The sequence below is a fragment of the Neovison vison genome, chromosome 4 (assembly GCF_020171115.1).
Source record: "Neovison vison isolate M4711 chromosome 4, ASM_NN_V1, whole genome shotgun sequence".
Classification (NCBI taxonomy): domain Eukaryota; kingdom Metazoa; phylum Chordata; class Mammalia; order Carnivora; family Mustelidae; genus Neogale; species Neogale vison.
The window spans coordinates 186,844,793-186,859,402 of record NC_058094.1 but is presented as its reverse complement, the minus strand read 5'-3'; the positions used below and the strand labels follow the sequence as shown (position 1 = coordinate 186,859,402).

At 43.2% G+C, this 14,610-nt stretch overlaps 1 protein-coding gene across 6 annotated transcripts in view; it reads left to right on the top strand.

The window, feature by feature from the left end:
* The first annotated feature begins 1,195 nt into the window (after positions 1-1,195).
* The window catches only part of PDE1C (phosphodiesterase 1C), a 302,827-nt gene continuing 289,412 nt past the window's right edge, over positions 1,196-14,610 (top strand). For 2 of the 6 annotated variants that reach the window (XR_006384292.1, XM_044246329.1), the window contains exon 1: positions 1,608-2,004. Coding sequence is in view for 5 of the 6 variants with exons in the window: in XM_044246329.1 (XP_044102264.1) it covers positions 1,904-2,004 (101 nt within the window). In the remaining variant the exon portion in view is untranslated. Of the gene's footprint in view, positions 1,267-1,606; positions 2,005-14,610 lie in introns of those variants that run through there. The other 4 variants (XM_044246332.1, XM_044246333.1, XM_044246327.1 and 1 more) reach the window with 3 other exon arrangements.

Here is a 14,610-nt window from a genome sequence, read left to right as displayed (position 1 = left end):
ACTTCAGATTGTGTGGTAGGCGAGTGTGTAAGCCGTTTTCAATCAAATGGGTCAGTCATCTCACCTTGAGGAAGCCACTTTTTCTTCCACTGGAATGAATGGGGGTGGTCATGCCATTCCCATCACTCTCACCGCTAATTTCTGGAAAGTAAATGCTGACTACCAAATGGGTGAGCATTTAGGATTTAGACACTATCATTGTATTCCTTTATTAAGGTCGTATGACTGTAACTTTACTGGAAAAATGAGGGAAAACTAGCTGTTATCTTTATCACTATCTTACTTTTGAGAAGCAGGCATAGAACTAATGGCTAGCCAAAGGATTCTGGGAGTGTGAATGAAAGAATCTGCCAGGGAGGGAAATATGGTTAAGGGGCAAGCTGCACCCAGAATCTCAGGAGCCCTGGGTCCCAGCTTTGAAATAGCCCTGGGAGGTGGTAGTGGCTTCGTCTAGATGGAAGTTTGGCTGCAATCAACTTGAGCCAGGATCTTTTCTTTTTCCGTCTTTGGTCTCTCTCTTAATACCCCCTCCTTCCTCCCTTCCCAACTCCGTATCTGGTCCCATTCTTCCAGAGCCCAGTGCTTTATTGACACTGTGAATGACCTAGGGGGACACAGTGAGTTGCCATTTTGTGGAGCTGAAACTTTGCCAGTCTCAACGCCTGCCCAACCATTGCGCCCCTGCAGGGACCTCTTGAGGAATATGTGGCATTAATCGGTGGAACCTCCTACCTCCTCAGTGTCGGTTTATATTTTCCTTCCCGGTACCACCGCCCCCCACCCATGCCCTCCCCCGACCCCATCATGGGTCGGGGAGGCGGGGAGGGATGGACAAATGAAGGCTCTCATTAGTGAGACTATATCGGGACTTTTTAAGTGTGATGTGTGATTACTTTAATCCCTACCAATTGCTTTAATATTTCAAATGGACCCGGGTCTCCGGCGGGCCTGTAGGTGAGCCGCACCTGAGAGCTGCCGGCGCGAACTCCGCGGAAGGTCGCCGCGCGGTTCTGCCCGCCGCCCTCTGGGGGGCCGCAGCCCTCGGTTCCCCCGGACTGCGCGCCGGCGTCGTTTTGTGCGCGCCGGGGCGGTGCGTGGCGCGCGCGGGGCTCCCGGTCCGAGGCCCGAGCGTGTGCCCCGCGGACGGCGCTTCCCCGTGCGCCCCTCCCTCCGCGCCCGCGGGTGTCAGACCAGACGCCAGCCCCGGCGCGCTGACAGACGACTTTTCTCAGTTGTCAGTTTTCTCGCTTGTCAGCAGAGCTGCTGGTAAGTGAAAGAAAACAAGAGACGGGGCGCGAACGCGGCGAGGCTGGGCAGAGAAGGTGGGACGGGAGGGAAGCCGCGGGCCGCCCGCGGCTGGGGCGGGGGACGCGGGCCAGTGAGGTGCGCGGCCTCCAGGTCGGACCACCCCGCCCGCACCAGCTCCCCCTTGGTGCTTCCCTTTCCCTCTCTCGCCTCTTTCCCTTCTCTCCCTTCAGTCTCCCCCTCCCTACCCGGTCTCCCTTTCTCCCCCAAATCCATCAGCTGCTATACTGATCGTTTCTGTGGCTTTGTCTTAAAAAAAAAAAAAAAAAAAAAAAAAAGAAAGAAAGAAAAAAAATAAAAGAAAGAAAGAAAGAAAGAAAAAAATCCGAGTAGGTCCGAGGTGCTTTCTCCTGGAGCAGGAGCACAGTCCCTGTTGTGCTCGGGACCATGGCTGGTTCCTGCAGCTGCCTCCGGGAGGCACCTGGGCCGGGGGTCGCCCGTGCTGCGAGCCCGCAGTAAGTGCGGGTTTAGGGGCACAGAAAGTGACAGGCAAAGGCGCGCGGCGCCGGGCTGGGGCTCGAGGGCCGGACCCGCGAGGAGGCGGGGAGAGGGCCAGCCCAAACTCTCACAGCCTCACTCCCAGTGATAACCTGCAGCTATGGAGTCGCCAACCAAGGAGATTGAAGAATTTGAGAGCAACTCTCTGAAGTACCTGCAACCCGAACAGATCGAGAAAATCTGGCTTCGGCTCCGAGGGCTGTAAGTAAATCTATTTACTTCTCTTACCCCGTTTCTCTCTGCAATCGGTATTTTACGACCCTGCTACAGCCATGACTGCTCACCCCCTTCCTGCAGGTCCCTTTAAATACAGCCCTGGACGTTCCACAACTGCTTCTCGGTTAATTACAGTCACTGCTACCTTTTTTTCCCCCAAGAGACTTGGGTTTTTTTGTTTTGTTTTGTTTTGGGTATTTTAGAATGCCTTGCTATTTCCATAGCATACTTTCTTTGGGGGAAAGGGAAATGTCTTTAGATTTCAGTTGTAGTTAGCTCAATGTCCACGGAGATGTTTCTCATCTTTTTATCCAAGGAGTCTGGGGGCACTCAGGCCACAGACTGTTAATCAAAGGAAGATACTCTCTGCAAAATGCTTGCAGACATCTTGGCAGGTGGTCCAAGAACTTACCAACAGTTCAAATTCAACATTCATTCTGGCTGCTAAATTTTCCTCTTCCTTGCCCCATTCTAGTTCAACTTCTGATATTTTCTTAGGATTCTTTCTATTGGGGAAATAATTACTAGAAGGTAGGGCTGTTTTTGGAGAAAGTGGGGGGTCAGAACAAATATTGGAGTTTCCTTAGAATAGTGAAATAGCACATTTGCTTTCAGTACAGTGGCCAGAATTCTAGTTGGACTGATGGACAGAGATCTCTGAGTTTCATTCACTTCATTGTTTCTGTCTGGTTTTGGGTGCTAAGGAGAGGTGTCCTTAAAATACATGGTATTTTCTGTGAGAAGATTTCATAAACAATGAACAGCTGGTTATCCTGGTCAGAAAGCTCTAGTGATAGCTGTGCATTTACAGCTTGCCCCTCAGTTGACCAGGCAGATCCCCAAAACACCTTTCATAACTACCAGTACTCATTTCATGAGACATTTGGCATCAAATATCTAGTGCTAAAACAACAACAACAACAACAACAACAACAACAACAACAGTTTTTTTCCAAGTATATTCTCCATTCTCTTCCTTATGGACAGTGATGGGAATAGGAGCTCCCTGGCAGTTCGTTTTGCAGTAGTTAGTGTGTTTGAAAGCGTGCATGCGCGCACGCACACATACGCACAACCTGAAACAAAATAAAAAAGGCGCTGATATAAGTTAGCTTCATCCTAGAGGAGACCACATCCCAAGCGGGATGTTCAAAGTTTCTAAAGGGAAGGGATAGGCATATATGTTTTTTAAGGCATATATGTTTTCAATGGCACATTGAAAGCGCCATTTATAAAAGCCCTTCCATCAGTAATCCAAGTGAGTTTCATGGCCACGGATCTGCACAGGAAACCATGCCAAATAAGATGATTTTTGGGTTGTCCGGCTGCTGCAGACAGAGGCGGTACTTGGAGATCTTGTCTTTTTGGTTGGCAAGCTGTCCTGACCATTGAGGTGCATTTGGTGTTTATAGTAAGCACATGTTGTATGTATGAACGTTACAACTGATCATATTGGGGTGCACACAGAAAATCGTTGTGTCTGCAAAGTCGGGATCCGAGGTAGGCAACATCAAAGTGCTGCTAGGGGGGCCCCCTAAAATCTCAGCTGAAGGGACTTGTACACACACATTCAGGAGCTGCTTCTCTCTGGCTGTTTTTATAACTACAACCAACCCATGGAGCTGCTCAGGCTAGAGGGGAGTGTTTGAGTAAATCAGCCAGGCTGAGCATGTGTGTGAAAAAGCATTTAGTGCTTATAACACACTGTCTTACCACTTTCTGGTTCCTATCTTTTCGGCTTCTCTCCCCAAGGTGTTGGGGTGTGACATAACCACATTTTCGTTCTCTCGTCTCTTCCATCTACTCAGCATCCTGTGCCTTTGAACATTAAAACGTGTGGGTTGGTTCTTCTCCAAGTGTGTGTTTTCGAATTCCTCTCTTTACCCTTCCTACTGAAATGCCCTCCCTAAAAGCAATCTGAGGAGATCTGTTGCTCCACTTTCTATTTTGAAAAGGACATGTTACTATCGTTATTGTGACATATATATATATATATATATATATATATATATATATATTTTTTTTTTTTTTTACTACTGTTAATGGTTCTTACTGCCACTTAAAAAAACAAAAAAATAAAAAAACCCAAACAGTAGTGCTATGATAAGTTGCTAAAGACTCTGGAAACTGAAGGCATGCTTATTTATACCATTTGGAATAACACTCCTGCAGTTCAAAAAATAGAAACTCATAGGAGGTGGAAGGGTATGTTTCTGTTTGTCCACACAACAGATTGTCGGTAAGAGAGAGGAAACAGCCCTTACAACATTTTAGAAAGACCAAATAGCCACAATTGGATTTTCACTATTACCTTGACTCCCTTTAGAAGGGGCTTTATAGGCAAACACAGATAGTCAAGAATTTGGTTCCGTTTGTTTGAGAGCCATCTAAGTTCAGGACTTGATCATCTCATACCTGAACGGTTCAGTGGCATCAGTCTTCTTGTCAGTATCTTCTGTGTTCAGTCTACTGTTGAATTTTTCATCTCCTCTGTTAGAACGTAAGTTCCTTGAGGATGAATACCTTGTGTGTCTTACTGCTATACCTCCAGGACATACCTCAAATAGTAAACGTTTGATTAATAGATGATGACGGAAACATAAAGAACCACATATGATCTTTTTAATAGTAAAAAGGAGGATAAATATATATTGGGGTCAGCTTAGAGGCCCCATGACCTATCCACGCTGTATTGCATGAAGTAGATAGGAGGCAAGTTTTGTTAACATCATTACTCAGGTTGGGCACAGAAATCTAAACTGAAGTAGGAACAGGGTAAGATGTGGGAAAGGAGTGATCCTTACCGGCAGAAAGAGGATTGTTATTGCTGTTCTTATCTGCCAAGAATCCACAGTGTAGGAGAATATAGGGGATGATCCTTTACATGTTACAACATCCACCCATTGCTCTTTCATGCTTTGTTTCCTTTTTTTTTAAAGATTGTATTTAGTTAAGAGAGTCAGAGAGAAATTCTGAGAGTGTGAGTGGGGAGGTGGGAGAAGGCTGAGGGAGAAGGAGAAGCAGACTTCCAGCTGAGCAGCAAGCCCAGTGGGATCCCCTGGGATCATGACCTAGCCCAAAGCAGATGCTTGACCGACTGAACCACCCAGGCGCCCCCCATGCTTTGTTTCTTTTTTCTTACACATCTCACCACCTGAAAGCTATGTATTTTATTTACTTATTATGTAAACGTATTTTACATGTGTATTTATTTTATTTACTTATTATGTACTTTACTTATTGTGTTTATTGTCTGTCTCCTCCAACTGAAATATAAACTTCATGAGGACATAGTTTTTTGGACTGTGTTGATTGCTGGTGTATCCCTGCACCAGTACTATCTGGTATATAGTAAATTCTCAATACGTATTTGAAATCTAGAGCCTGTTCACATATTTTTCTGGGAAAAACTTTTTTTTTTTTTTAAGATATTTATTTATTTATTTGACAGAGATCATAAGTAGGCAGAAAGGCAGGCGGGGGGGTGGGGAGCAGGCTCCATGCTGAGCAGAGAGTCTGATGCGGGGCTGGATCCCAAGACCCTGGGATCATGACTCGAGCCAAAGACAGAGGCTTTAACCCACCCAGACGTTTTGAGGTGGCGTTTGAGCCACCCAGACGCCCCTGGGAAAAACACTTAATCTAGCCTTGTAACAACATCAGGATGCTAATAGCATATCGACTATCAGAAATGGGAATTTTAAACACTATCTCCCCCTCTTGAGATTGCAAAACCCTAGCAAGTTTTGATGTTTACTATAATGATGACTCTTATCTCCCTTGAGCAAGGTGCTGAACACCCGAGCATGGAGGCTGACTGTGATTCGAGGCTTGTGGTATTCCTCAGTCTCCTTCTGCAGCCCTGCTACCATCTCATACCCACGTTCCTCTAAGCCAGGGGGAAACAAATACTACACACCTGAGCTTTTTAATGATTTCTGCCAAAGGGATGCTGTCTGCTTACGTTTCTGGGAGGAGCCTCTCCCCCCACCATTTCCGTTTCAGTAGACCTCTGTTGTCCCCCAGTATCATTGTCATACCTCTTTCCTCTGTAGAGATGGTGGAATCTGTAAGAGCCCTTCCCAGTGGTTGTTTTGTCAGGGAAACTTCCAATCGGGGAAAATATGACAAGGGTGGCCCTTTATTCCTCTGGTGATGTTGGGGAACCTCAGGACTGTATAGGTTGGAGTCATGACTTGCACCTTGGGTCCTGATCAAGAGTTTTCCTATTTGCCAGCCTGTTCTATGATGACAAAAAAATGTTTCTATACTTTTTTTTTTTTTTTTAAATTGAGAGCAAGCCAACAGGTTTCACTGACTCCTTGGCATTTATTGTCACAATTGTATTTAAGCCATCATGTATTTATTTTGCCCAAGTATAATGAATTTTTTGCTTATGTGACACTATGAAGATGATTTCTTTTGCATTATCTAAAACAATATTGTCATATAAAGGGAGGTAAATGGCTATTAAGATAACAGACCAGCACTATTGATTTTTTAGTATTCAGTGAGCTTTTTGACTCCCTAGTTTGGTAATGGGCCCTGCCTCCCTCTACTCCCTACCCTTGGCTTAGGGATGAGCTCAACGTCCAGGACTAGCCAGTCTTAGGATTTCACCCTAGTGGCAACAGTGGTAGGAGTCAGGTGTGGCAGGGAAACCCAGCAGAAGTGATAGAGTCCTTCATTGAGACTGCTCTCTTGACTGTTGGGGAGTGCTGCTTTCCCTTCTGGGTTTTCCTGGTGACTGCCACTGGGTCCACTTCCTACTTCATGGAGAAGACCTTTCTGTGAGAGGGGACAGGAGAACCAACACTCAGAGAAAAGCAGAGGGGAGAACATGGAGTGGAAAGCCCTGGTCTGCTCCCAGAAGCCCCAGTTCCTACACCTGTTTCTCAGATTCTGGGCTCTCCCAGCGACAGGATATTCGGGCTGTTTCTGCTTGGGTTGCTTGGAGTTTGATTTGTCTTAAAGAGTCTTCACTAATACCCCATTGAAGCTTAAGTGACTCTTCCAAAGATGTGGGGAAAAGCCATAGGCAAAGAAGCCCGCATCTTTGCTTTCATATTTCTTATTTAATTAAGCCCTCTTATGCTGTATTTTCTCTGTACTCATCAGAAATTTTTAATAGTGCCATCAATGTTCAGGCAACATTAGTTTACTCAATTAACATCTACTGAGTGTCTATTATATGCCAGGCACTTTGATAAGCTCTGGGTGTGCAAAAGCAGATAAGATGCCCTCCCTTTGGCCCTTGCCAAGCTAGCAGGAGAGACTGAAAGGAGAAGCTGGAAGTGCTGACTATAGTTACAGAGGAACGTACAGGGGCTCCTCCACCTGGGATGCCAGGAGAAGGTGCTGCAGGCTAGCAGTGAGCTGCAGATTTATTCTAGCAGAGTCCTTAGAGTCACAAGGAAGAAACTTACACAGATCCTTTTCATTCATATCAGCCTTCTGCAAAGATGCGAAGGAGTCTTTTCAAAGATTTGAGGAAAACAAGGAATCCTCTAGTCAGCCCAGAATAAACCAGAATAAATAAGCCCAGAATTCTGAGCTGATTTTATGGAAAATGAGAAAAGCTGCTTCTACTTCCTAGGGATATAGCCTGAGTCCTAGTGCCCTTCTCTATGCTCATCTCTCACTGATAATTCCTAAAAGAGGAGGGTGTGGTTGGGTCCATCTGCTGTCCTCTAACATTGAGTTACTGGATAGAAATCTCTCAGGTCACCTCAAAAGGAGTTGGCCCCCAAATTGGTCCCTGGTCCCTCAGGGGGACCTTCCCCTACAAATCAATTCCCAAGAACCTTAGTTACTTTCCTTGAAAGGTAGCTATGTGATGTCCTCTTGCAACGTATCAAGTACAATATGGAGGGATAGATAGAAGCTAGCGAATGGAGGTAACAGAGTGTGCAAAGTACAGAGGCACAGGAGATATTAGCGCGTCAAGGAGGAGTGAGAGATAACGTTGGACAGGAAGGCGTGGGCCAGATAGTGAAACATGTAATTTTGAAAAATTTGCTTTTTGTTTTATTCAAAACTATACATGCTTATAATTTAAGGAGGTAAGTACTTTAACACGTTTTCCTATGTTGCACATACATAGAAGTGTGTCCCACTCTCCACTTATCTTGCGGAATCTTTTTAATTTTGATACATGTAATTTTAAGGAGTTTACATTTTATCCCTTACCTTATAAGGAACTGTTAAAAGACTTTAAGCTAGAGAATAAAGATTGAGACTTGAATTTTAGGATGGGCTATTCTGGAAGAAATGTGGAGGGCAGACTGGTGATGGAATCTGAGGTCTGGAGAGCAGTTGGAGAGGATTCTTGAATTTAGGGTAGTGCCACTTAGTTTTGGAGCAGAGAGAGAGAGAAGGAGAATTTGGCTTCCAAGTTTGTTTTGGCTTGGATGTCTTAGTGAGTTTGTTGCCATTTGCCTTGTTAGGGGCCATGGAGAGAAGAGCAGGCTTGGATAAAGCAGGATGATAAACTTGGGTTTGGACATGTTGAAATGGAGTTGCCTCTGGGAGATCCACGTAGTTATTGGTGATAGCAGTCTGGAACTGTGGAAAGACCTTTGGTCTGGAGCAGGGGGTCTGAGAGTCATGGTTCTGAGGTAAAGCCTTGTGAACAGATGGCCTATGGAAGAAGGGCTTCACCCGACTCTCACTAATAAAGCAATGCCAAAAGAATAACCTAAAAAACTCTTTACGTCCACCAGATTACATATTTTAGTATATTAATGGGTCCTTCCACTCTCTCATTTAATTAAAAATGTCAAGTGGCTGAGCATATTTTTGTACAACTCCTATTATATACCAGATACTAGGAGCTTCAGAAGAGATGTGGAAATATCAGGAGTAAAGCCCTGCTCTCAGGAAATTTAGAGTCTAGTTAGAGACAAGATAATTCTTTATACATGTGAGAAGTTAAAAAAAACAATAGAAGTATGCACAGTAACTAATTGCTTATTAAGTGATATTGACACAGGGTCCTAGGGTTCTGAGAAGGAAGACATTCATGTGTGAGGAATTGTTTTTGTCTTTCTCTTCCTACTAAAGATCAAGTAAGTCTCATCTGAATACTTCCTTAGTGTGTATTAAAGGGAAGAAAGAGGTGAATAGAAAAAGGCTAAGTAGGTTCTTACACTTAGAATGAAATTTTCTGTACTTGAATACTAATGCAGTATATTAGCATGTGCTCACTTGCATAACATAATTTGGTTGTGCTGACTTATTAGCCAATTACAACTCAGTATTTATCACTTAAGTATTTATTATTTTGACCAAGCTTTACAGCCTCTGTTGGCTGGGAGGCAGCCATAAGCAGAGAGATTTCTGCATTTCTAGTTTGATGTTCTATCTTTAATTTTCTTTGGCTCATAGAAGATGGCTTGGTTCCAGTTTTCCCATACGGGGGGGAAAGTACTCACCTGACCTAACTCATGGCTTTTCAGTAAAAGACTAAGAAAAATAATTGTTGAACATGAGGCCCATAAGGTAGTCCGTAATGGTTTTAAGAATGGCCATCGCAGTTTCTCATCATAATAAAAAATGAATTCTACAACAAATAAAATACTCTATTCCTAGAGAAAGTATACTGAGTCCATGGGAAGCTTTGGTATTCTTCAGACTTACTGGAGTGTGCTCTTTTGACAATTCTTATTAAACAAATGAGGCTTCATGAGTATATGAACATCCAAGATGTTTTTAGGTTGTGAAATAATGAAAAGCTTAAGAGAATTATTCAATCAAGAAGACATAATTTATAATTATAGGTAATGAATTTTATTTATATACTTGAATGAATACACATACACCTATATGCAGGAAAGTCATCTATCACTCATTCACTAAGCAAACACTTTTCCTGGCACTCCCCACGCACCGGGCACTAGAGAGTGGGAAGCAAGCTAAAGGCTCCCTCTCTTTAGGGAACATTCAGTCTACTGATGGAAGCAAATATTAAACATGTAATTCCACAAGTAATTATTTACATTGATGAGTGCCACAAAGAACTATAGGGCACTGTGGAAACATGTGAGGGAATGAAACCTTGTCCAAGAATCAAGGAAGCCTTCTCTGAGGGAGATTTAAGCTGAGCTATGAAGAACAAGTAGGTATTAGTTAAGGAAAGAGGTGAAGGAGAGTATTCTAAGGTATTCAAAGCCTAGGAAAACATACATTAGCAAAGAGCTAATTGAACATGGAAGCTCTGAAAAAAACAGGAGGGCCAAGTAGCTGTAGCCAAGACTCTATGGAGGTAGGAGGCTCAAGACACAGCTAGAAGGGGATCAGATCTTGCATTTTATTTTATTTTAATTATTTAATTTTTCTTTAGCCAAAGCAGCAGAAGAGATGATTTATTATATACTTGTTACATTCAGCCACAAATGAAAACAGAATTAGTCCCAAAAGTCACAGGTCCAGGGCAAAGGACCAAAAGGAATTGTTTTGGTATGAGCAAGGTGGGTCTCTCAAAGGCGGTGATTGTGATCAGATGGTGATGGATATTCTTGATACATTGAATCAAACTCTAGAAAGTAGGCACGCACTCCAACAATTGGTATTAGTATCCCTTGCCTTTGGCTTTCCTTATCTCTGCTCCTGTGGCTTCTATGGGTCCATAAGCTATCAGTTTGCTTGGACCTCTACCTCACTGTCTTCTTTGATGCTTTAGCCTATGCATTGGCTTCTTCCTCTTCTTGGCTCTCATGGTATGGCAATTTCCAAGAAGAGGTGCTAAGGCCAAGAGGCTTCTTTTTTTTAGACCGGGGGTTTTAGCAATGGGAAGCCATTGTAGCTCTGTAGGAATGGATTTGAGAGATTTTCAGGAGATAGACTCAACAGGACTGGGATGTGGAAAATGAGGAAGAATGTGGAATCTAGGATAACTCCCAGGTTTTTTGCTTCATTTCCAGATGCTATTTACTTAGATCAGGACCACTGAGGGGGGAGCAAGATTGCAGGTTTTGTTGTGCATGGGAGCAGAAGGAATGGAGATGAGTTCAGTTTTGGATGTATTGAATATGAGGGACCTATAAGATGTCCTTGAGGAGATATTGGGAAGGCATGAGCAGTTGGATAAGTGGGTCTGGAGATGAAAGTTCTGGATTGAAGGTATAATGGATAGCCCAACAAAGTAAGAAGGAAAAAAAATGGTATATTTGTATATATACATAGACATACACACATAAGAGAACACAGTTTAGTGTGACACCCTAAATGGTCTGACAGAAGGTGCCAGGAGACTGTAAATTTATATGTATTTTCTCATTGGCATATATATATATATTTAATTCAGCATATGGGAAAGGCCAGCTAGCCATTGGTGTACATAGCTTTGCTTGGAATCCTTATGTTGACTACTTGGTGCTATGCTCACCATAACATAGATTTGGAGTAGAGACAGAAACCTGGAGGGTAGGAAGGATCATTCCCAATATTCTAAAGGTAGAAAGAGACCTTGACCCAAAAAGCCAAATGGAATCTAACCCCTCATTACGGACCTTCTGGGAAAACAGGGCATGAGCCAGGCAGTGAGACCCAAAGTGTGGAGCCCAGCCACCACCATACAGCCTGTTGAAGTTTGGCTGGGTGGGGGTTCTCTGGACTCTGCAGGAGGCCATCCTTTGTCTAGACTTGCCCAGTGCTACCCTGTGGGGACAAGGCTGTCCTAGAGGAGGCCTGTGATGGACACACCAGGTCTCTGTCTTTTGGGGCAGTGCATAGGTCCTGTTGTGGTTCTCACCCTCCATACTACATGTGCCTTGTTCACGGCCCTTTCTCTCTTTAAGGGCTTCCCCAAATGGCCCTCCCTCCCTTCACTTTCATTCTCTTCCAGAGGGACCTAATATTCAAGATTCCGCTGAAGCTTTCCTTTCCCTTAAGGCCACCAGAAGAGTGAAAACTTAAACAATCAACGTAAGAATGCGTTGGATATTTTGGCTGAAAGTCACTATTGGACATCCAAAGAACATTAAGTTCTGTTTATCCAGATTCCAAACAACCAAAATGCTGAAATAACCAAGACTTTTCCTGTACTCTAGAGACACTCTGAGTAAATCCAGTAGTGAAAGATTAGTTTTTGAAAGCTACTTCCATGTGTGTTTTAGGAATAGTTCAAATTCAGACTAATATCTGACCCTTTTTCCCTCTACCTCTCTGACTTTTATCTAAGAATGACTCTGACAGGTCTTTACCTTTAAAATACCTCCCCCGAAAAATTTTACACTTAGTATACTAGTCCAGGTGGTTGCTATTTGGAAATCCCATCTGCTAACTATGAGGAACCATAAACACTTTCATGAAGAGAGTCCTGTGTTGCTTATTTGTGAAACAAAAGGATTAATTACTATAAATTGAAGCCCCATAAATATTGTTTAGAATTGTCATTCTTTCTATAAAACTATGGACTGAAATTAGTCATTGTTTAAAAAAAAAATGAAGGAATTGTTCAAAGTACCCATTTCTGGGAGTCTTTGGATAATTGCAGTAAAGGTTATCCACAAGGAGAATTTGGTTCCAACGTTCAACTCATTTCCATTGGCAGTAGAAGCTCAAAATGGTCCCTGTGAGCGCACCTGCCGCTTAATTTTTCCCCCCTTTTTTTCCTGTATTTTGGATATTGGCCTCATTTCTACCACATTTAAATTGTTGAAGTTTACAGAGTCTGTGTCCAGAGAAGAGCCTTATATGAATGATGTTACTGGGAGAGACAGTTTTAGAGGAGATAGGAAAGACCTTTGCTCTCCAGGAGCTGGTATATTGACTTAAATTCCCCTGCTTTCTACCAGAAGGAGGTTTTTATAAGAGCTGGGAGGAAGGGTCTAAGAGAGCAGGGAGGGAAAAAATACTACTGGAGTAGATGGGAAAGGCTTGGAAAAATTAGACCAGTCCCTGACGTTAAACTTGGCAGAAGATAGAGTTTTTGTTCTGGCTAAATATGTATGGGGAAGAACAAAGTAGGGAGCTGAAGCAACTCCCTGGACAATTCAAGTTAAAAATTCTACCCCTCCCCTAATTGCAGGGATAGATCTATAAAGAGTAAGATGTTATCTTAATCCTTTGGATTTATCCCCACTTAGGCAGTGTTTCACAGATATTAAGAAATATTTTTGTTTTCAGCCTTTCTCATTGATGTTTATCTAAACGGGAGCCAGGCGCCCAGGAAAGTGGTCACAAAAACCTCTTCCAGTCCCACCCACGCAGTTTTCTTGTACTTATAACACAGCAAGTGGTTGTAAATGCGTGACCAGAGGGATAAATAACTTATGTAAAAAGGTACTACCTCGGGGCGCCTGTGGCTCAGTGGTTAAGCCTCTGCCTTTGGCTCAGGTCATGATCTCAGGGTCCTGGGATCAAGCCCCACCTGGGGCTCTCTGCCCAGCGGGGAGCTTGTTTTCCCCTCTCTCTCTGTCTGCTGCTCTGCCTACTAGTAATCTCTATCTCTCTGTCAAATAAACAAATAAAATCTTAAAAAAATAAAGTACTACCTGGACTTCTACAAACATGACATTTACTTTCTATTTTCTTTCTCGAAAAAGCCTTTTCCATATTCTGTTGCTGGTGCCAGTAATTAGCTCACTGCCTCGCTTAAAGCAAGATGGGAATAATGCTTGGTCTGCTCAAAAAGCCTTGCTTTCCAGAGGAAGATTTCAGCTTTCTTTGGGGAGGGGTCCCATTTGGGGAGCTGTTGGACAGTAATTTGAGTGCTGGAATTTTTAACCCAGGCCCGGGAGAGAAGCAGGCATGCACAAGAGATTTGGATTTCTGTGTCTGGCCAGCTGTCTGCAGGCAGACAAGGGGGCTGGGGAGGGAGAACAAAGAAGAAATGTGGGAGCATGGGGCACAGTGTGGATTGGCTGTGTGAGTTGGTGCTATTCCATGTGGGGCTTCCTGTGGGGTTGTTCAGTTTGGATTAATCTTTCTCAAAGGTTCTCCTCTTTCCAGTGTCCAGCCAGCAGTAGATAGAAATATACTTGTTTCCAGGAATGAGTTAAGAATTGATTGTCTTATTCATAGCTCTGTTTCAGATTAGCATTCTCTCATTCTTCAGATTCACCACCTTTACCCCCAAACCTCACTTCTTCACTTGAATTTGATCTCATCACTTTGGGTTAAACATATTGCAATTTTGTACTTTGGGAGTTGCTGACCCTGAGTATGATTTTCCTTTACTAAGAAGGCTAAATGAAAGGGTGTGAGTCTGTGGGACAATTATCCCTAATAAAAAAGCGAGCAGAAAGATTTTCTAGAAGATTTACAGAAAAACAACCCTTTCCTAATTATTAGGCTATTCTAGGTGAAAGTGAGTTTATGTCACTTCACTATTTTTTATTTTTTGTATTTCCTTAGATCTTTGGCCAAGCAGGAAAATAGAATCATTGCCTACATGGATTTTTCCTCTGCAGTTTATCAGTTAAGAAATATTTGAACTAGTAAGGGAAGAAAATCCCTCACTTTCTCTAATATCATCTCCCCTTCCCCAATACTCTACAAGAAGGTGCCAGGCAACTGCAATTTATATACACTTTCTTATTGGTGTTTACTTATTATAAATGAGAAGTGCCATCAAGTAATCAACATACA